Source organism: Miscanthus floridulus, chromosome 1, assembly GCF_019320115.1.
Source record: "Miscanthus floridulus cultivar M001 chromosome 1, ASM1932011v1, whole genome shotgun sequence".
Taxonomy (NCBI): Eukaryota; Viridiplantae; Streptophyta; class Magnoliopsida; order Poales; family Poaceae; genus Miscanthus; species Miscanthus floridulus.
In genome coordinates, this window is record NC_089580.1 from 57522143 (window position 1) to 57539969 (window position 17827).

Genomic DNA, 17827 nt, shown 5'->3' on the forward strand with positions numbered 1-17827 from the left:
CATGGACTCCCGCCAGCACCAGTCAGAACACTACAAGGTTCGGCCCTCTCTCCCTCTCTCTTCGCGCCATTTCTTGCGGATTTCGAGAGAGGTGTGGTGATCGCTCGCGGGGAGTGGGGTTCATGAGTACTTGCCCGATCGTTCGGTCCCGAGATGATGGGGCTGGGGTTTGGGGTTTATGGGTTCTGTCAATGTCTTGTTTGTCCAGTGCTTCTTCATCGCGGTTCTGGAGTAAAAATTGAAAATACAGTAGGCTATTATATCGTTTTCTTACAAAGTGGGCATATCGTATTCAGAACTCAGAGTACATGAGAGGAAGAAAACATATATATGTTCGCTTTGATTTGATTTGATGGGGGCTCATTAGTTATACAAAATCTAGTCATGTTTCATCTTCTCTCTGGACTTCGTTTCCTTGTGGTTCATTTGAACTGGATCATCAGAGGCTGTATGTGGTGGGCTACTTTATTTCGTTGCAGTGTGTGTGGTAATAAATAACTTGCGAGTTGTGAGAAACGTGATCAATGCCTAATTTTGCTTCCTGGAAGTTGGAACTCTAGTCAGTACTTTATAGTGTGTGCCTTTTCTTATGCATGTGTCAGCTTTGATCGGTTCTTGGAACGCCTTTAGCCCGGATGTTTGCATCCTGGGTCACAAATTGCTCAGATAAAATTAAAAAATCACTGTCTTGCTCAATCTGCAAGATCGACGTCATTAAAAAAGTCAGAGTAGATAGTATCACAACGTTTGATTCAGGTTTGGATGTGGTACTATGAACTCCTTTTTTTGCTGCTCTGTATATATACGAGATCCAATCTTATTCCGATGTTCCTTTATTACAAACTTTGATGCATTTGTCCTTTCGATGTATTGATGGTTTCTTAGCAATTTGGTGGTTCCACTCTGCAGATCTATGTTAGGATGACGAAAATAGTGGCACTTGATGTGAAGTCCACTGATACCATAGATCAGATCAAGTCTAAGATCGGTGCTATAGAGGGGATTGACAATAGCCAGCAAGCTCTCTTTTTTGCTGGAAATCATTTGGAGAAGGACAACAGACTTGCCGATTACAACATCATGACAAACTCTTGTGTTGCCCTTTACGTAACTGATGGGATGCAGATCTCTGTCAGTATCCCCTCTGTTGGGAAGACCATCAAGCTCAATTTGACAAAATCCCAGAGTGTTGCTGATGTCAAGGCGGTGATCGAACAGAAGGGGGGAATTTCTCTGGATGAACAAATCCTAATGTATGGAGGCCAAAAGCTTGAGGACGTCAAGTTGTTGAGTCAGTGTGGCTTGAGCAATGGCCACACCCTGCATGTTTTGGTCTACCCCACTGACAGGCTGCGTATCTCTGTGGATGTTGATGGTGAAAGAACTGTGAACCTCGATGTCAAAATCTGGTATACTGTTGCTGATGTCAAGTTGATGATCGACACCTTGGAGGGTTTACCTGCAAGCACACAGATACTCATGCACACTCAACCTGGTGGTCATTTTATAGTGCTTAAAGACACTAAAACACTCCAGAGTCAGCATGTCAAAAACAACGACATTCTCACATTACATATGGATCGAACTGTCCAGTTCTTCGTCAGGACATTGGAAGGGAAGACATTAACTATGATGCTGAACTTGTCTGACACGACAAAGGATGTCATGAAGAAAATTGAAGAAAGGCTGCCGATTAAGCCTGGTATCTACTCTTTACGTTACAGGGGGAGTGCTCTGTCTCTTGAGGATCCTCTTCTGAAGTATAAGGTCGAGAGCGATACCACTATCCATCTCTGTCTCATTGGAGAAGTGAAAGGATCCCCTCCTGAAGTATAAGGTCTCTGCCTTTGGATTGGTTATTGTGTCTTTTGATGCTCATCTAGTACAAGTTTTTGAAGTAGTGTCATCAGGCGCAGTTCATAGAGACAGTGCTGCTGCTATATCTCTCTCGCTCTACTGCTGTAGTAGCTAGTGAATTCAAAGGTTCCAGACTAATGCGTAGAAAATGACAATCATGGGTAGTTGTGAAATCAAAGGTCTGAAACTCTGCAAGGATCATGAGTCATGTCTTGTCTTACTGTTTCTCGTGTACTCACCTGCATTGCTCTTGTTTCTAGTACTTGCTTATGTGGCCATTCAGTTGGTTTGCTAGCGCTTCCAAATTACTATATGGAACTTTAGGTTTGTCTTAAGCAAGTTTTCTCTAACTTTCAGATTTGTCACTTTAGAAAAAATATATATATTAACATTGAAAAATTCAAACTAATTTGATGGTGTGTTTTTAATAAACCTTGTCAACGTTAGACAACTGATTTAGGACAAAACTAAAAGCGACCTCTAATTTGAAATAGATTATTCAAGTGATTTAATATAACACTTTTCCTCTTTTGAAGATTTTTTTTTTAAATTAGCAAAATGACTACAAGGAACCGCTAACCTTGAGAATGATTCAGGCCATGTTTTTGTTTCTATGCCTATCGGCATTTCAGCATTAATTACACTTGCAGCATTCAGCATTAATTACACTTGCAGCAAGCCCAGGTGTCTGTTCCATTTCTGAATGAGCCCGTGTTTACTTGCCAGGCCAAATTTTAAAAAAGTGTTACAGTACTCATCATATCGAATCTTGTGATACGTGCATGGAGCATTAAATGTAGACGAAAAAAAATCTAATTGCACAGTTTGGTTGGAAATCGCGAGACGAACGTTTTGAGCCTAATTAAATCATGATTGAACACTAATTGCCAAATAAAAATGAAAGTGCTATAGTAGTCCAAAATCCAAAATTCACTCAACTAAACACCCTCTGATTTGTTCGGGTGAAGTCTTACTGATCGTTCGCAGAAAATAGCTGTCCATTCTCTGAACAGTATCGTGAAAACTGAAAAGAGATCCACTCTCTGAATAAACTTGCGAAGCCTTCAGTATTTCACGCGACAGACAGACCAAACTTGCCGACGCGTCGTCTGTTGTCACTTGTCAGTAACGCAAAAGATTAAAAAATGGTTTGGACACCATGTATAATTACCCTGTTCGTTTAGCTGATAAATCATGACAAAAAATATCATTGACCGGTTTATTATAAAAGAAATATATTATTTATTAACTTAAAAAATACTGCTTATAATCCCAGCGAATGAGCGAATAAGGCCCTAGTGGCATTTGGTCAAAAGTTGCAGGCAAATAATCCTGCGCGCGACGAGTCTACCAAAGTAAGCCCCCAAACATGTGCGGCGCTGACGTCCGAAATTCCGCCTATGTGTACCAACTTGGAAGTACGCTGCATGGTGCGTGGCGTGGTGGCCTCTGACAACTGACAAGATCGGTCAAGGACGCGAGATGAAAATTTGGCATTTGGAAATGCTTGGATTCGATGCTGTATTTATTCATGTGTGCTCTCTATGTTTTTCAGTTTTACATGTCCTCTTCCTCGGAGTTGAACCGGCTTTGTGGTCCAAATGACATGTGAGGTCTCGTTTGATGCATATATATCTATTTTAATCTAAATATGTTGGAGTGGATTAGAATGGAAATTAGTTTAATTTTATTTCAGTACATTTTTAATACATGTGGATTGAGATGAATACATACGCATCCAAACAAAGCTTTATAACATGATATTATCCACTGTTGGGATAAACAGCCTGTTCGGTTGGCTGGTTCGTGAAGAAGTACTGCTGGCTGGTTTGTGTGAGAGAAAAATATTATCCCGACTATAAATTTATGATCGTTTACAATAAGCCACAGCCAAACGAACAGACTGAAAGTACATGATCTTGATCAAATATACGACAACAATGAAATCTTCAATAACATTTTGTTTCACGATACAATAACACTAGTCTTATTATTTTTTACACATACTAGCAAAACTATATTATTCATTACTATTATTTTATCCAACAACACAAGATTAAGGAAAGTAGGTGCCCCTTCAGTATGATCTACTACCGAGAAATCAACAAAGCTTTCCAAAACCAAGGTCAGGGTGCAAGTGAAATCTCAACCACGTAAGGTGGTGGCTTGAAGGTACATGAGCGTGTGCCCATTATATTATGAGCTTGGTGGGCAAATAAAGGGATGTTGCAATAATTTGTTGACAAACTTGACGATCTTTTTAAATATCTTGTATAACTTCATGTTAAATGTTTGTTTTCCTATTGAATTTGAGATAAATACGTACATGGCATATACATATCAATAAAATAAATATAAATATATGCAGCTCCAACCCAGCAAACTTATTGTTATTGGTTGATGAAAGCTTACTGAAACTATCATATTTGAAGGAAATCTCTACATATCACTTTTAGACTTGTGAATAAATCATTTCTCTATGCATTGCAGGGGATTGAGAGGCTAAACCAATCTCTCTCTCAAACCCCTCGAAGAAATAGATGTATCTAAGCTAAGCTAGTTGTAGTTGCTATATCTCTCCCTTATGTTGGCGACCCTCCAACCCAATTGCAATTGGTTGGTGTGCACTGATGCCTCAGGCTTCTGGTACGATCTTTGTCATAAAAAAGAAAAAAAAACTCTGCTCTGAAATGCACAAATGCCATGTTCGTAAATAAAAAACCACATGCAAAAGAAAATGAAAAGGAAAAAAATAGAAATACCTGTAGCAAAAATCAACCCAAGAGGAAGGACCAAATCGTAAAACGTGACACTCTGATTTGTGCATTCCTCCTTGAGACTTTTCCCTGTGTGCCCTTATAAAAGATCGTAATCCCCTGTGTGCCCCTGAAAAAATTCAGCGGTCTTCAGCGCCACTACTCCAACTTTTTCGTGTCATCCATGCCACTTCCGTCAGTTTGTGATCTAACGCCGTTAAACTGCAGGTGTGAAAAGACGAAAATGCCCTTAAGTTCAAATATGTTATTAATTTTTTTTGAGCATCTTAACGACTTCAAATGAAAAAACTCAAAACTAGAAAGTTGTAGATCTCGTCGAGATCTATAATTTTCATATAAATTTTTTTTCATTTAATTTCGCAAAAAAAAATATGATTTGATATGATTAATATATCTTAGAAAAATCATATTATTTTTTTTGCGAAATTAAATGAAAAAAAAAATTTATATGAAATTATAGATCTCGACGAGATCTACAACTTTCTAGTTTTGAGTTTTTTCATTTGAAGTCGTTAAGATGCTAAAAAAAAATTAATAACATATTTGAACTTAAGGGCATTTTCGTCTTTTCACACCTGCAGGTTAACGGCGTTAGACCCCAAACTGACGGAAGTGGCATGGATGACACGAAAAAGTTGGAGTAGTGGCGCTGAAGACCGCTGAATTTTTTCAGGGGCACACAGGGGATTACGATCTTTTATAAGGGCACACAGGGAAAAGTCTCTTCCTCCTTCCCCACTTTCCACCCTTCGATCCCACGTCTTCTCCTCAACCTTTCTTCTCCTGTCCTCGAGAACCCCAATCCAAACCCCCAACCGCCAAAAATCCTACGAAATACTAGCACAGAAATATCGTCTTGGCTCAGATCGTGCCCGAGGTGATCCAGATCTCTACTGGTTCATTTCCCTCTTGTCGTGACCTGATCCCGTTACCATTACCTGTTCTTGGATTGCATCAGTGAGGAAGCCGTGAGTTGAGGGGACAACGCGGGATCATGGCGTCGTCGCTGGCCGAGGATGAGGAGGCCTTCGAGCACACGCTGCTGGTGGTGCGCGAGGTGTCAGTGTACAAGATCCCGCCGCGCACCACCAGCGGCGGCTACAAGTGCGGCGAGTGGCTGCAGTCGGACAAGATCTGGTCGGGCCGCCTCCGCGTGGTGTCCTGCGGTGACCGCTGCGAGATCCGGCTCGAGGACCCGGCCACGGGGGAGCTCTTCGCCGCCTGCTTCGTGCTGCCCGGGCAGCGGGAGAGCGCCGTCGAGACCGTGCTCGACTCCTCCCGCTACTTCGTGCTCCGCATCGAGGACGGCAGGGGGAAGCACGCCTTCGTCGGGCTCGGCTTCAACGAGCGCAACGAAGCATTCGACTTCAACGTCGCCCTCTCCGACCACGAGAAGTACGTCAAGAGGGAGCAGGAGAAGGAAACCGCCGGCGCTGGCGGCGAGGAGACTGGCGGTGGCGAGATTGATATACATCCGGCCGTCAATCGCCGACTCAAGGTGAGCTGAAAGCACTTGTTCTCTCTCTCTTTTTTTTCGTTATTATTTGACTAATTCTGTTATTCCTTCCTCTGAATGGCAGAATGTTCTGTACTTTAAGCGAATGAACTACAACATTTGTTGTTTATCTTTCGTATAAAACTGGCAATCTATGCAATTAGGCTAGTTGAAAATGATAATGTGTAGCTAGCCGTGATCAGGTAACTTCGTAAACTGACTCAAAAGGAATTATAGATAAATTGCCTGATAATCTAATATGCCATTTGCTGAAATAGTTTTAGTGATTCACATAGCAAATAAACCGAGACTGGCTTTCAAATCATGTAAAAAGTGATACAATCATACGTCTTGTATAACCATGTATCAAGAATTCTAAAGCTGATCACAGATTCAGAACGCAAGCTAGTGGCTTACTGACTTGTTCTTAGCAGACCAGGCATCAAGATGACTAGATGATACAGACATCCAAGCAAATCAGCAACTTTTAGTCAGTTCATTTCTGATTGGGCTTATAGTTGACCTTGTTCTGTATTTATGCTATTGGTTTGTCTGAACTCTGAAGTAACACAATCAATTCATAGAAATATATCAAGCTTTCTCACAAATAATACTCTCTTAGACTTTTGTCCAGGCAGTCAATTTGTTCTCTTAACAATTTTCAGATAGGTGGATTTTTTTTAATCACTGGAACCAAATAATGAGCCTATTATTTCTACAACTTCTGCTGGGCCTGTTTGGTGTGACATTATTCATACAAATTGGTCCAGAAGGATCCTCAATTTGTTGAAAAGCAGGACAGAATTATGACTTCTCAGCCTTCTGCATATGTGAACAAAGGTCACGTTATGTACTTTACGAGTTACTAGTTAATCAATCTGCCAATGTTGTGTGGTAATGCTCAACAAGAAACTGAGTATTGCACCTTTTGTAAATTTGTAGTTTGTGCTGTAAATTTCCCACGTAGCATCATACTGTTTTACACAGGAGCACTGTCGTGTCTATCTCTTGTATCTGTCAATGTGTTCATGTGCATTATCTCTGGTACTTGCGTGAACTTCAATGGTGTTCCTTTTGTTTTAGGAAGGTGAAACCATTAGGATAACTGTAAAAAACAAGCCATCAACTGGAAGTGGTATGCTTTCAGCTGCTGGTTTATCTGGAGGGACCACTGCAAAACCGAAGACAAGCATGCTTCTTGCGCCACCTCCAGGTGCAGCTGGGAAGCTTCGATCTCCTCTTCCGCCTCCACCTAACGACCCTGCAGCTGCAAGGATGAATTCTGGACATACTGCAGGAATCAGGGCTCCAAAAGAACCCACCAAGAGAAATAATGATCCTTTTTCAGATCTTTCTGCTATAAAGGTGAGGTTTTCTATTCGGTGCCTTACAATTTAGGGTATTGCTGTCCAGAATGGAACACTACTAAGATCACATGCAGCTGTCCCATGCACATACTAGCCAATTTCATAAACTGATTATAAGACAGGATTTAAGCTACACATGTTAGAGCAATCCTCTGTGCTTAAACAAGTAAAAAGAAGCTGTTCATTTTGATCTGGTCAATCTTGTCACCTCTATTCTAGGTGCCCCTAGTCAAATGAAACTAATAAGTCTATAACAAATAAAAAAAGAATGTCTGATATTCTTCATTCAGTTGGATAAGCGTACATAAAAACTTAGAATGGCCATGTAAATTAAATTTTTGGAGGCCTTTGTTTTATGGTTATTTTATTTACTTACCCCTTCATGCCCTTACACTTCAACCATATATATGTGATACGCAGCAAAATCTACCTTCATCGGCTGAACCCGGACAAACAAAGAGCACAGGAGCTGGATGGGCAGCATTCTGATGATGGATGCATGATCTACTGTTGGCATTTGTTTATCTGAAGAAGGGGAATGGGTAGCTGAAGTACTGAACAAGACTTGGATCTGGCCTGCTGGAAGTCTCTACCCCTTTCGAAATTAAATGGTTAAAAATTACTGATCAGCGTTCCAGTTCCAGTTGTCAACCGAGAAATAAAACAATTTCCAGAGTTGTGTTACCCATCTCACCACATGAATGGATGCTCAGAATATCTGGATACAGATACAGCCTCCCTTCTTGTTTATCTTATTCGTGCTATGTTTCACAAACCAATACCAGAATCATACTGACCTCGATGTGTATTTTGGGGCGAAAGATTGAAAATACTGTTACAAGTGCGGCAAAAGACTGTTTGCTATGGTATTCAGTCTTCTCAAGTTTCAAGTTATCGTTAGGCGTATGTCATTGCATTGAAAGCGAAAGCATCTAGGGTCCTAGTTGGGTTTCGGTGATTGATGATAATACATGATTACTATAATTAACGTGTGTTTTGCAGAGGCAATTAAGTTAGGTCATGGTAATGGAGATCGATTGGGCTATCATGGTGGTCATGCCCCTACGATGGAAATCGTTTCGGTTTTCAAAGGATGGACTAATTCTAAGTGTCGATTGTAGTTGAAGAGACATTTATAGTAGTTTATGACTTTGTTTTTCCTTTGGCCGTACTATTAAGGGGTATGGACGAGTAGCTTGATCTAGATAAGTCTAGTGGGTTAGGTGTGATGCACAAATGCTAAATCTAGCACTAAGTAGCTCCTAAAAAGTCCTTAGATCCATTGGAGTAAACTTCATTCATATATGATCGAGAGTTGAAAATGAATGGAGGATCAAATACTGACCGGACGCTGGCTCTGGTGTGACCGGACGCTGGCTCAGGGTCCGGTCAGTTCATTTGACCAAGGTGTTTTCGTCTGGTGCGATCAGACGCTGAGAGGTTAAGTGACCGGACGCTGAGGGCCAGCGTCCGGTCGACTCCAGTAAGGTTCCAGATAGGGAAAATCACGACTGGACGCGTCCGGTCAGTGCTGATCGGACGCTGGCCAGCGTCCGGTCACACTGTAAACACTAGAGTTTGGGGTGAACTGACCGGTGTGTCCGGTCAACATGATCGGAGCATCCGGTCACCCCGTAGAGGCACATAACGGTTCGTTTTTCAACCCATGTTATAAATACTTCCTCCATTCATGTGTGGGGTACTTTTGCTCATTCCAACAACTGAGAAACAACTTTGAGAGTGTCAAGAAGAGCAAGGTCTAAGTGAGGTGATTGAGATTTGAGAATCCCAAAGAGAGCTCTCATTAGTGAGATCAAAAGTAGCAAAGTGTGCATCCACCCTTCTCATTAGGCTTGTCGTGGTCAAGTGAGAGTTTGTGCTTGTTACTCTTGGTGATCGTCATCACCTAGACGGTTTGGTGGTGATTGAAGAGCTTAGTGATCATGCGACGGAGCTTGTGGATGACCCAACTCAAGTTGTGAGCGGTTGTGGGTGATTCACCACGACGGAGTGTCGAAGAATCAACCCATAGAGAGTACTTGATCCTTGCGCAGATCAAGGGAGAGCTATACCCTTGCGCGGGTGCTCCAACGAGGGCTAGTGGGGAGTGGCGACTCTCTGATACCTCGGTAAAACATCGCCGTGTTCTTCCTTCTCTCTTTACTTTGAGCATTTACTTTAAGCAATTTAATTCTTGTCATTTACATTCCTAAAATTGTCATGCTGGAGTAGGATTAGAACTTAGGGTGCTAAACTTTTATGCGTTTGATCAATAGAAACACTTTCTAGGCACAAGAGGTTAATTGGGCTAACCGTAGAGTTTAATTATTGAAAGAAATTTAGAATTAGCCCAATTTACCCCCCTCTTGGGCATCTTGATCCTTTCAATTGGTATCGGAGCCTCGTGCTCACGTATTTAGGCTTAACCGCCTAGAGAAAGATGTCTCACGGGGATGGACCTCCTCCTATCTTTGAGGGGGATGATTTTCTATATTAGAAAATTCATATAGAGACGTACTTAGAAGCTCTAGATGTTAGAATACTTAGAGCCGCCTCACAAGGCTTTCCAAAACCTCGGGATGCTACTAACCTACAAGGCGATGAGGTGAATTACGAGAAATGGAATGCAAAGGCTCAAAACACTATATTTAGAGGTCTTTGCAAAGATGTGTTCAATCGGGTGAGGAACCATAAAGACGCCCATGCACTATGGTCGGACGTTTGTGCACTCCATGAGGGAACAAAGAGTAAGCGTGAGGAACGCTATCATCTTGTCATGAAAAGCTTAACTCTTTTGAGATGCTTTCTAAAGAATGTGCTAATGAAATGTATTCACGTTTGAATGTTCTTGTAGAGGAAGTCAATGGGCTTGGACTCACTCAAATGCAACCATCCGATGTTGTAAGAAAGATCTTGAGTGTCCTCCCCATTGATAAATATGGGCATATTGTGACCATGCTTCATCAAGGTGATCTTTTCACCACTATACCGACATAAATCTTGGGAAAGATCAATACTCATGAGATGTATATGCACATCACACCTCAAGATGGCTCATCCTCTAACAAGAAGAAAGAAAAGGACTTAGCATTCAAAGCTAGTCAAGAGAAGAGCAAAGCAAGGCTTGAGTATGAGAGCTCAAGTGATGATGAAGTTGATGATGCAAGCCTTGCTCTCATGGTGAAAAAAACCGCCAAGATGCTAAAGAAGCTCAACAAGAGTGGCATCAAGTTTGATGGCAAGAAAAAGAAGTTCTTCACTAGCTCTAGAAGGAAGCCAATCTCCGAGATGGATTGCTACAATTGTGGAGAACTTGGTCATCTAGCTCACCAATGCACAAAGCCCAAGAAAGACAAGTTCAAGAACAAGAACATGGGCAAGAAAGATGACTCAAGTGATGGAGATGAGAAGAAGAAAGACAAACCATACAAGAAGATAGATGGCAAGAAGAAGGACTTCCATAAGAAGAAGAAGAAGAATAGAAAGGCATACATCGTCGGTGATTAGCTCACGGACATTGATTCATCTAGTGGCTCATCCGATGATGATAGTGACAACGAGAAGGTGGCTGCCATTGTTATTGACTCTTCATCATCTTCACCGCCACCATCATCATCATCCTCTACACACCTATGCCTTATGGCCAAGGGTGAACGTAAGGTATCAAATGATGATAAGAGTAGTGGTGATGAACATGCTAGTAATGATGATAGCAATAGTGATGATGATGAATATGAATCACCTTCTTATGATGATCTTGTTAAATTGCTAAATAAATACTCTAAGATCATCATAAAGACTAGAGCTAAGAATGACAAGTTAGAAGCTAAAAATGATTCTCTTTTAGCTAAATGTAATATAGCCGAAAAGGCTAGTGTTGAGCTTAGAGAAGCAAATGAAGCTATGTCATCCAAACTCAAGGAGCTCAAATCTTCTAAGAAAGAGCTTAAAGATAAACATGATAAACTTAAGAGGATGCATAAAGAGCTCATCACTAGTCATAAATGCTAAAAGATGAATATACTACTCTTAAGATTAATCATGATAATCTTGTTATTGCTCAAGAATATTTATTCAATGAGACACATGATGCTACTAACAATGTTATTAAGATTGATATAGCTACATCATGTGATGATTTGATCATTGAGAGCATTGAGCAAAGTTCTAGTAGTAAGGGCAAGCAAGTGGTTGAGGCCGATGATTATGTTGAGTTTGTCAAGCTCAAGAATGATAATGAAAAGCTCAAGAAAGATCTTAAAGAACTCAAAACCACCAAGTCCATTGTGCTAGAAACTCTTGATCATGATGGTGGGTTGATGCTTGAGAATGAGAAGCTCAAAGAAGAAAACAGGAAGCTCAAGGAAGAGAAAAACAATTATGCTCTTAAGGAAGAGAACAAGAAGCTCAAGTAGGAGAAAGAGCATCTTAAGATTGGATTGAGCAAGTTCACTAGAGGCAAGTATCTTCAAAGTGAGCTACTAATGAACACCGTCATGAAGATGGATAGAAGTGTCATTGGGTACATGGCAAACAAAGAGAAGAATGCTCAAGCTCAACAACAATAAAAGCCAAAGCCAAAGAAGTGTTTTGAGTGTGGACAGGAAGACCACTTTGCTCATGAGTGCCAAACTCCACCACCACAACCCTTGCCCAAGCATGCTAGACCTTTTGCCTTCAATGCTCACTACATGCTTAGAAAGGATTCTAGTGGAAAGATGAAAGTCATGTTCTTAGGACCTCCCAACAAGAATAGGTCTAAGAAAATTTAGGTTCCTAAGTCACTTGTTGAGAAGGTGAAGGGCCCTCAACAAGTTTGGGTTCTTAAAGCTTAATCTCTTGTGTATAGGTGAACTACAAGACTGGTGGAAGTCATTGGGTTATTGATAGTGGTTGCATACAATATATGACTGGTGATCCTCGTATATTCACCTCACTAGATGAAGAAGTAGATGGACAAGAAAGAATCACATTTGGAGATAACTCAAAGGGAAAGATTAAAGAATTGGGCAAAGTGGCAATATCAAATGATCATTCTATCTCAAATGTGTTATATGTTGCTTTATTGAGCTTCAACTTACTATCCGTTGGACAATTGTGTGATCTTGGCTTCCAATGTTTGTTCACCGAGAAGGAAGTTGTTGTATCTAAGAAGGATGATGATCAAGTGATATTCAAAGGATTTAGATACGACAACCTATATCTAGTGGATTTCACCTCCGAAGATGCAAATTTGAAGACTTGCCTATTCACCAAAACAACACTTGGATGGCTATGGCATAGAAGACTTGCTCATGTTGGGATAAGCTCACTCAAGAAGCTAATAAAGAATGATTTGGTGAGAGGGTTAAAGGACATGAAGTTTGAGAAGGACAAGCTTTATAGTGCATGTCAAGCCGACAAGCAAGTTGCAAATACTCATCTAACCAAAGCTTTCATGTCAACCATAAGAGTGCTAGAACTCCTTCACATGAATTTATTTGGACCAACAACATACAAGAGTTTGGGAGGAAATCTTTATTGTCTTGTAATTGTTGATGACTATTTAAGATACACATGGGTATTCTTCCTTCATGACAAATCCGAAGTTGCATCTTGCTTCAAGAAAATTGCCAAGAGAGCATAAAATGAGTTTGAAGTGAAGCTCAAGAAGATTAGAAGTGACAATAGGAAGGAATTTGACAACATAAACATAAAAGCCTATTGTGATGAAGTTGGGATCAAGCATGAGGTCTCCGCAATATATACTCCTCAATAAAATGGTATAGTTGAGAGAAAGAACCGAACATTGATCACTCTTGCAAGAACAATGCTTGATGAGTACAACACCCTCGAAGCTCTATGGGCGGAAGCTATCAACACCGCATGCTATGCATCCAACTGTTTATTCCTTCAAAAGTTCCTTGGCAAGACACCTTATGAGTTGCTCAATGGAAAGAAGTCGGACGTCTCATTCTTTAGGGTGTTTGGTTGTAAATGCTACATCTATAAGAAGTGACAACACCTAGGGAAGTTTCAAAGACGTTGTGATATTGGTTTTCTTGTTGGTTACTCATCAAAGTCCAAAGCATATAGAGTATTTAATCATGCCATTGGCTTGGTTGAAGAAACATATGATGTAGAATTTGATGAATCTAACGGATCCCAATGAGCACATGAGAATCTTGATGATATAGGTGATGAACCATTGAGAGAGGCTATGAAGAACATTCTAGTTGGAGACATGAAGCCTAAAGATGATGAAGATGATGTACAAGTGATTGACCCACCTTCTTCATCAAGTGTGCCACAAGATGATGATAAAGATAGGAGAGTAAAAAATGAAGACACCCATATCTCCCATGATCAAATAGTGGTACAAGCATAAGATGTTGATGTTCCACAACCTCCTCCTCAAGTGGTGAAAGGTCCTTGTTTGGTTTTGATAATTGAGTGACAACCTAGGTGGACTAATTGTATGTTTATGTGAGATACACAGGTGATTAGTCCACAGATACATGTGTGTGAGCAACATATGCCATGAAAGTGAAAATGGCTTGGAGATGTTGCAAAGCTCACACATGTGATGATGAAGGAGCTCATTGCACATGAGACATGACATTGAGTCATGTGATCAAGGTGGAGAAGATCAAGACAAGACTTGGCTTGATAGACCGGTTGCAAACGTGAAGGGCAAGTCAGAGGCTTTGGAGCGATGGACCGCGTGGCGGTGAAGCTTGAGCAAGACTTAGCGCCGATGGACGAAGGCAATGGTGAAGAGCAAGTAAAGTCAAGATCGATGAACCAATATGATCACATGATGATATGAAGTGGATCATATTATTGTTGATCATGTTGGTGCATGTGTTGCATCAACATTGGAGAAGATGGAATGGAATGTGCAAGGCAAAGGTATAACCTAGGGCATTTTATTTCACCGGTCATAGGTGTGTAGAGAAGTTGATGACCGGGTTTAGGATAGATGGCCGTACTATCAAGAGGGGCAAACTTATTTGCATATCGGTCATCTAGTGCCACTCGAGTGATCTAACTTTGCATCGTCGCTAGGATCGAGTGGCGTGGCAAGTTGAGTGGCTAATCCTTTGAAAAATGATTGTGAAAATGCTAACACACATACACATATTGGTGTACACTTGGTGGTGTTGGCACATTTGCAAAAGAGAAGAAGTTGGTGATGAAAACGAGTGAGTCACGCTGGTTACAGAGTGACCGGACGCGTCCGGTATGGTGACCGGACACGTCCGGTATTTGGCGGCGTACTCAGTGATCAGACGCGTTCGGTCGCCACACCGTACGCGTCCAGTGTGAAGCAGAGAAAGCTAAGTTCGGCTGAGCAGTCGATCGGACGCTGGCAGTGTCCGGTCTGGTGTGATCGGACATGTCTGGTCGATAAAGGAGGCTTACTAGACTTGACCGGATGCTGAGGCTCAGCGTCCGATTGGTTTCTAATAGACGCGTTCGGTCAGCCATGGTGGCTTACTGGACTCGACCGGACTCAGTGGCTGAGCGTCCGGTCGTTTCGTGCTGAGCGTTCGGTCATCGTGTTAGAGAGCCATTGGAGGCAACGGTCGGACACGTGGCGGTCAGGCAGCTACCGGACACGTCTGGTATAGCGACCGGACACATCCGGTATGCATGGTCGGTGTGTCCGATGCTGTGTCCGGTCGGCCCGAAAAATGCCCAGTGAAGGGGTAACGGCTCTATTTGTTCGTGGGGTTATAAATAGAAGCCATGGTTGGCCTTGGTCTGGCAGCTAAGCACACTAGAGCCTTGGTGGCTTGTGTAGTGGTGCTTGGGAGCCCTCCATCTCACACATACTTGATAGTGATCATTCGATTGTGTGAGTAAGTGATTGTAGTGCGATTGCATCGTGAGGTTGCATCGAGTCGCACTAGGTGATCAAGTTGCAAGCTGGTGATGCTTGTTACTCTTGGAGGTTGCCACCTCCTAGATGGCTTGGTGGTGGTCTCCGTCGAAGCCCGCAAGAAGCTTGTGCGGCGCTCCGGAAAAGTACTTTGTGAGGGGCATTGTGCTCGCCCCGTGGGAGCCACGAAGAGCAACTTTAGTAAAGCGTGTCATTGAGCTACCCTCACTCAAGGGGTAGGTTCTTATGGTGCCCGACGTGCAGGCTTAGCAGGTGATGCTAATTAGCCGCCGAACCACCAAGTGAGCGGTCGACACAACGGGGACTAGCGTGTTGGCAAACACGTGAACCTCAGGAGAAAAATCATCGTGTCAACCTTGTTTTTCCCATTGGTTTGCATCCCTGTTACACAAGCTTACAATTACTTTCATATACATTGAGCATGTGTTGTTGCTTTTGTAATTAGTTGGATTGTGTAGCTTACTAGTTACCTTCTTGCTTGTGTAGCATAGAAGTAGCTCCCTTGCGTGGCTAATTTGGTTTCTGTAACCTTGTTAGTCACATTGCTTAGTTTGTGTAGCTAAGTATTTGCGCTCTCTAATTTGGCATTGGTTGCCTTATTATTGAGCATTGCTAGTGAGCTTAGTTGGCTTTGTGCTTTTGCTTACTAGCATGTGTAGGAGCTCCCTTATTGCTTAAAGTACTAGTGGCATAGGTTTGTGTGACCTTGCTTCTAGAATTGATTAGGTGAGCTCTAGCTAGCCCGGCACCTTTGTTGCTTGATTAGTATCTTTGCAAGGTGCTAGTAAACATAGATAGAGGGGTGTAGTCTTGGCTAGACCGATAGTTTTAATTCCACACTTGTTTCGGTTAGCCAACGTGATTAAGTTTTAAAAAAGGACTATTCACCCCCCTTTAGTCGCCATCTTGACCCTTTCAAGTGGTCAATAGAAGAAATACACCTCTACTACAAGATCATCCACAAGATCTCATCATTGGGAGTCCATCAACGGGTGTAATAACTCGCTCACAAAAACTTACTTTATTTATTGCTCATCACTCTTTTGTCTCTTGCTATGAGCCTACCAAGGTAGAAGAAGCTCTTTAAGATCCCGATTGGATAAATGCCATGCATGAAGAGTTAAACAACTTCACTCGCAATGAAGTTTGGACTCTTGAAGAGCGACCAAAAGGTGCAAGAGTCATTGGAACAAAGTGGGTGTTCCACAACAAGCAAGATGATCAAGGCGTAGTTGTGAGGAACAAGGTAAGACTAGTTGCAAAGGGGTTCTCTCAAGTTGAAGGATTAGATTTTAGAGAGACCTTTGCACCAGTTGCAAGACTAGAAGCCATTCTTATCCTCCTTGCATATGCATCACATCATGAAATGAAACTATATCAAATGGATGTGAAAAGTGCATTTTAAAATGGCTTTATTAATGAACTAGTCTATGTTGATCAACCTCCCAGGTTTGAAGACCCTAGATATCCTAATCATGTTTATAGGTTGTCCAAGGCATTATATGGGCTTAAGCAAGCCCCAAGAGCTTGGTATGAGCGCCTTTGGGACTTCCTCATTGAGAAGGGTTTCATCATCAGGAAGGTCGACACCACACTATTCACCAAGAAGCTTGATGGGCACATCTTCATTTGTCAAGTGTATGTTGATGATATCATCTTTGGATCATCAAATGAAGATTTTTGCAAAGAGTTTGGTGAATTGATGTCAAAGGAGTTCAAGATGTCAATGATTGGAGAGCTTACATTCTTTCTTGGTTTTCAAATCAAATAATGAGAGAAGGGATTTTCATCTCTCAAGAGAAATATACAAATGATCATCTCAAGAGATTCAAGATGGATGAATGTAAGCCAATCAAGACATCAATGGTAACTAATGGACATCTCGACCTAGACGAGGGAGGTAACATGGTTGATCAAACTATCTGTCGCTCTATGATTGGTAGCTTATTATATTTAATCGCATCTAGGCCCGACATCATGTTTAGTGTGTGTATGTGTGCAAGATTTCAAGCCAATCCTAAGGAAACTCATTTAATTGCCGTAAAAAGAATCCTTAGGTATCTTAAGCACACACCAAGCATTGGCCTTTGGTATTACAAAGAAGCTATATTTGAATTAATTGGCTATTCTGATTCGGATTATGCCGGGTGCAAAGTTGATAGAAAAAGCACATCTGGAGGGTGTCATTTGCTTGGTAGATCACTTGTATCTTGGTCCTCTAAGAAGCAAAATAGTGTGGCTTTGTCCACCACCGAAGCGGAATACATTGCCGCGGTTGCTTGTTGTGCACAAATACTTTACATGAAACAAACTTTGCTAGACTATGGTATAGTTCTAGATAAAGTACCTCTTTTGTGTGACAATAAAAGTACGGTAAAGCTTGCAAATAATCTAGTTCAACACTCTCGCACCAAGCACATAGATATCCGCCATTACTTTCTTAGAG

The 17827-nt window shown here is 41.6% G+C and overlaps 2 protein-coding genes across 3 annotated transcripts; both read left to right on the forward strand.

Annotated features, from left to right (window-relative positions):
* The first annotated feature begins 1 nt into the window (after window position 1).
* On the forward strand, window positions 2–1836 carry LOC136457283 (polyubiquitin-like). The gene is made up of 2 exons (XM_066457345.1): window positions 2–37; window positions 910–1836. Exons 1-2 carry the CDS (start codon window positions 2–4, stop codon window positions 1834–1836), a joined length of 963 nt encoding a protein of 320 aa, XP_066313442.1.
* Window positions 1837–5381: 3545 nt separating this feature from the next.
* On the forward strand, window positions 5382–8360 carry LOC136525199 (uncharacterized protein At1g03900-like). Of its 2 annotated transcripts, XM_066518281.1 has the most exons (4): window positions 5382–5511; window positions 5593–6132; window positions 7213–7494; window positions 7917–8360. In XM_066518281.1, exons 2-4 carry the CDS (start codon window positions 5629–5631, stop codon window positions 7983–7985), a joined length of 855 nt encoding a protein of 284 aa, XP_066374378.1. In that variant the 5' UTR covers window positions 5382–5511; window positions 5593–5628; the 3' UTR covers window positions 7986–8360. The 2 variants fall into 2 exon arrangements, with proteins under 2 accessions (XP_066374378.1, XP_066374318.1); XM_066518221.1 differs by having other exon boundaries at window positions 5382–6132.
* Window positions 8361–17827: the final 9467 nt, after the last annotated feature.

Excerpts from the sequence above, each read along its gene's own strand:
- LOC136457283 (XM_066457345.1), top strand. The coding sequence starts at position 2 with ATGGACTCCCGCCAGCACCAGTCAGAACACTACAAG. Across the intron at positions 38-909 it reads ACCAGTCAGAACACTACAAG|ATCTATGTTAGGATGACGAA; the intron begins GTTCGGCCCTCT and ends TCCACTCTGCAG.
- LOC136525199 (XM_066518221.1), top strand. The coding sequence starts at position 5,629 with ATGGCGTCGTCGCTGGCCGAGGATGAGGAGGCCTTCGAGCACACGCTG. Across the intron at positions 6,133-7,212 it reads CCGTCAATCGCCGACTCAAG|GAAGGTGAAACCATTAGGAT; the intron begins GTGAGCTGAAAG and ends CTTTTGTTTTAG. Across the intron at positions 7,495-7,916 it reads CAGATCTTTCTGCTATAAAG|CAAAATCTACCTTCATCGGC; the intron begins GTGAGGTTTTCT and ends TGTGATACGCAG.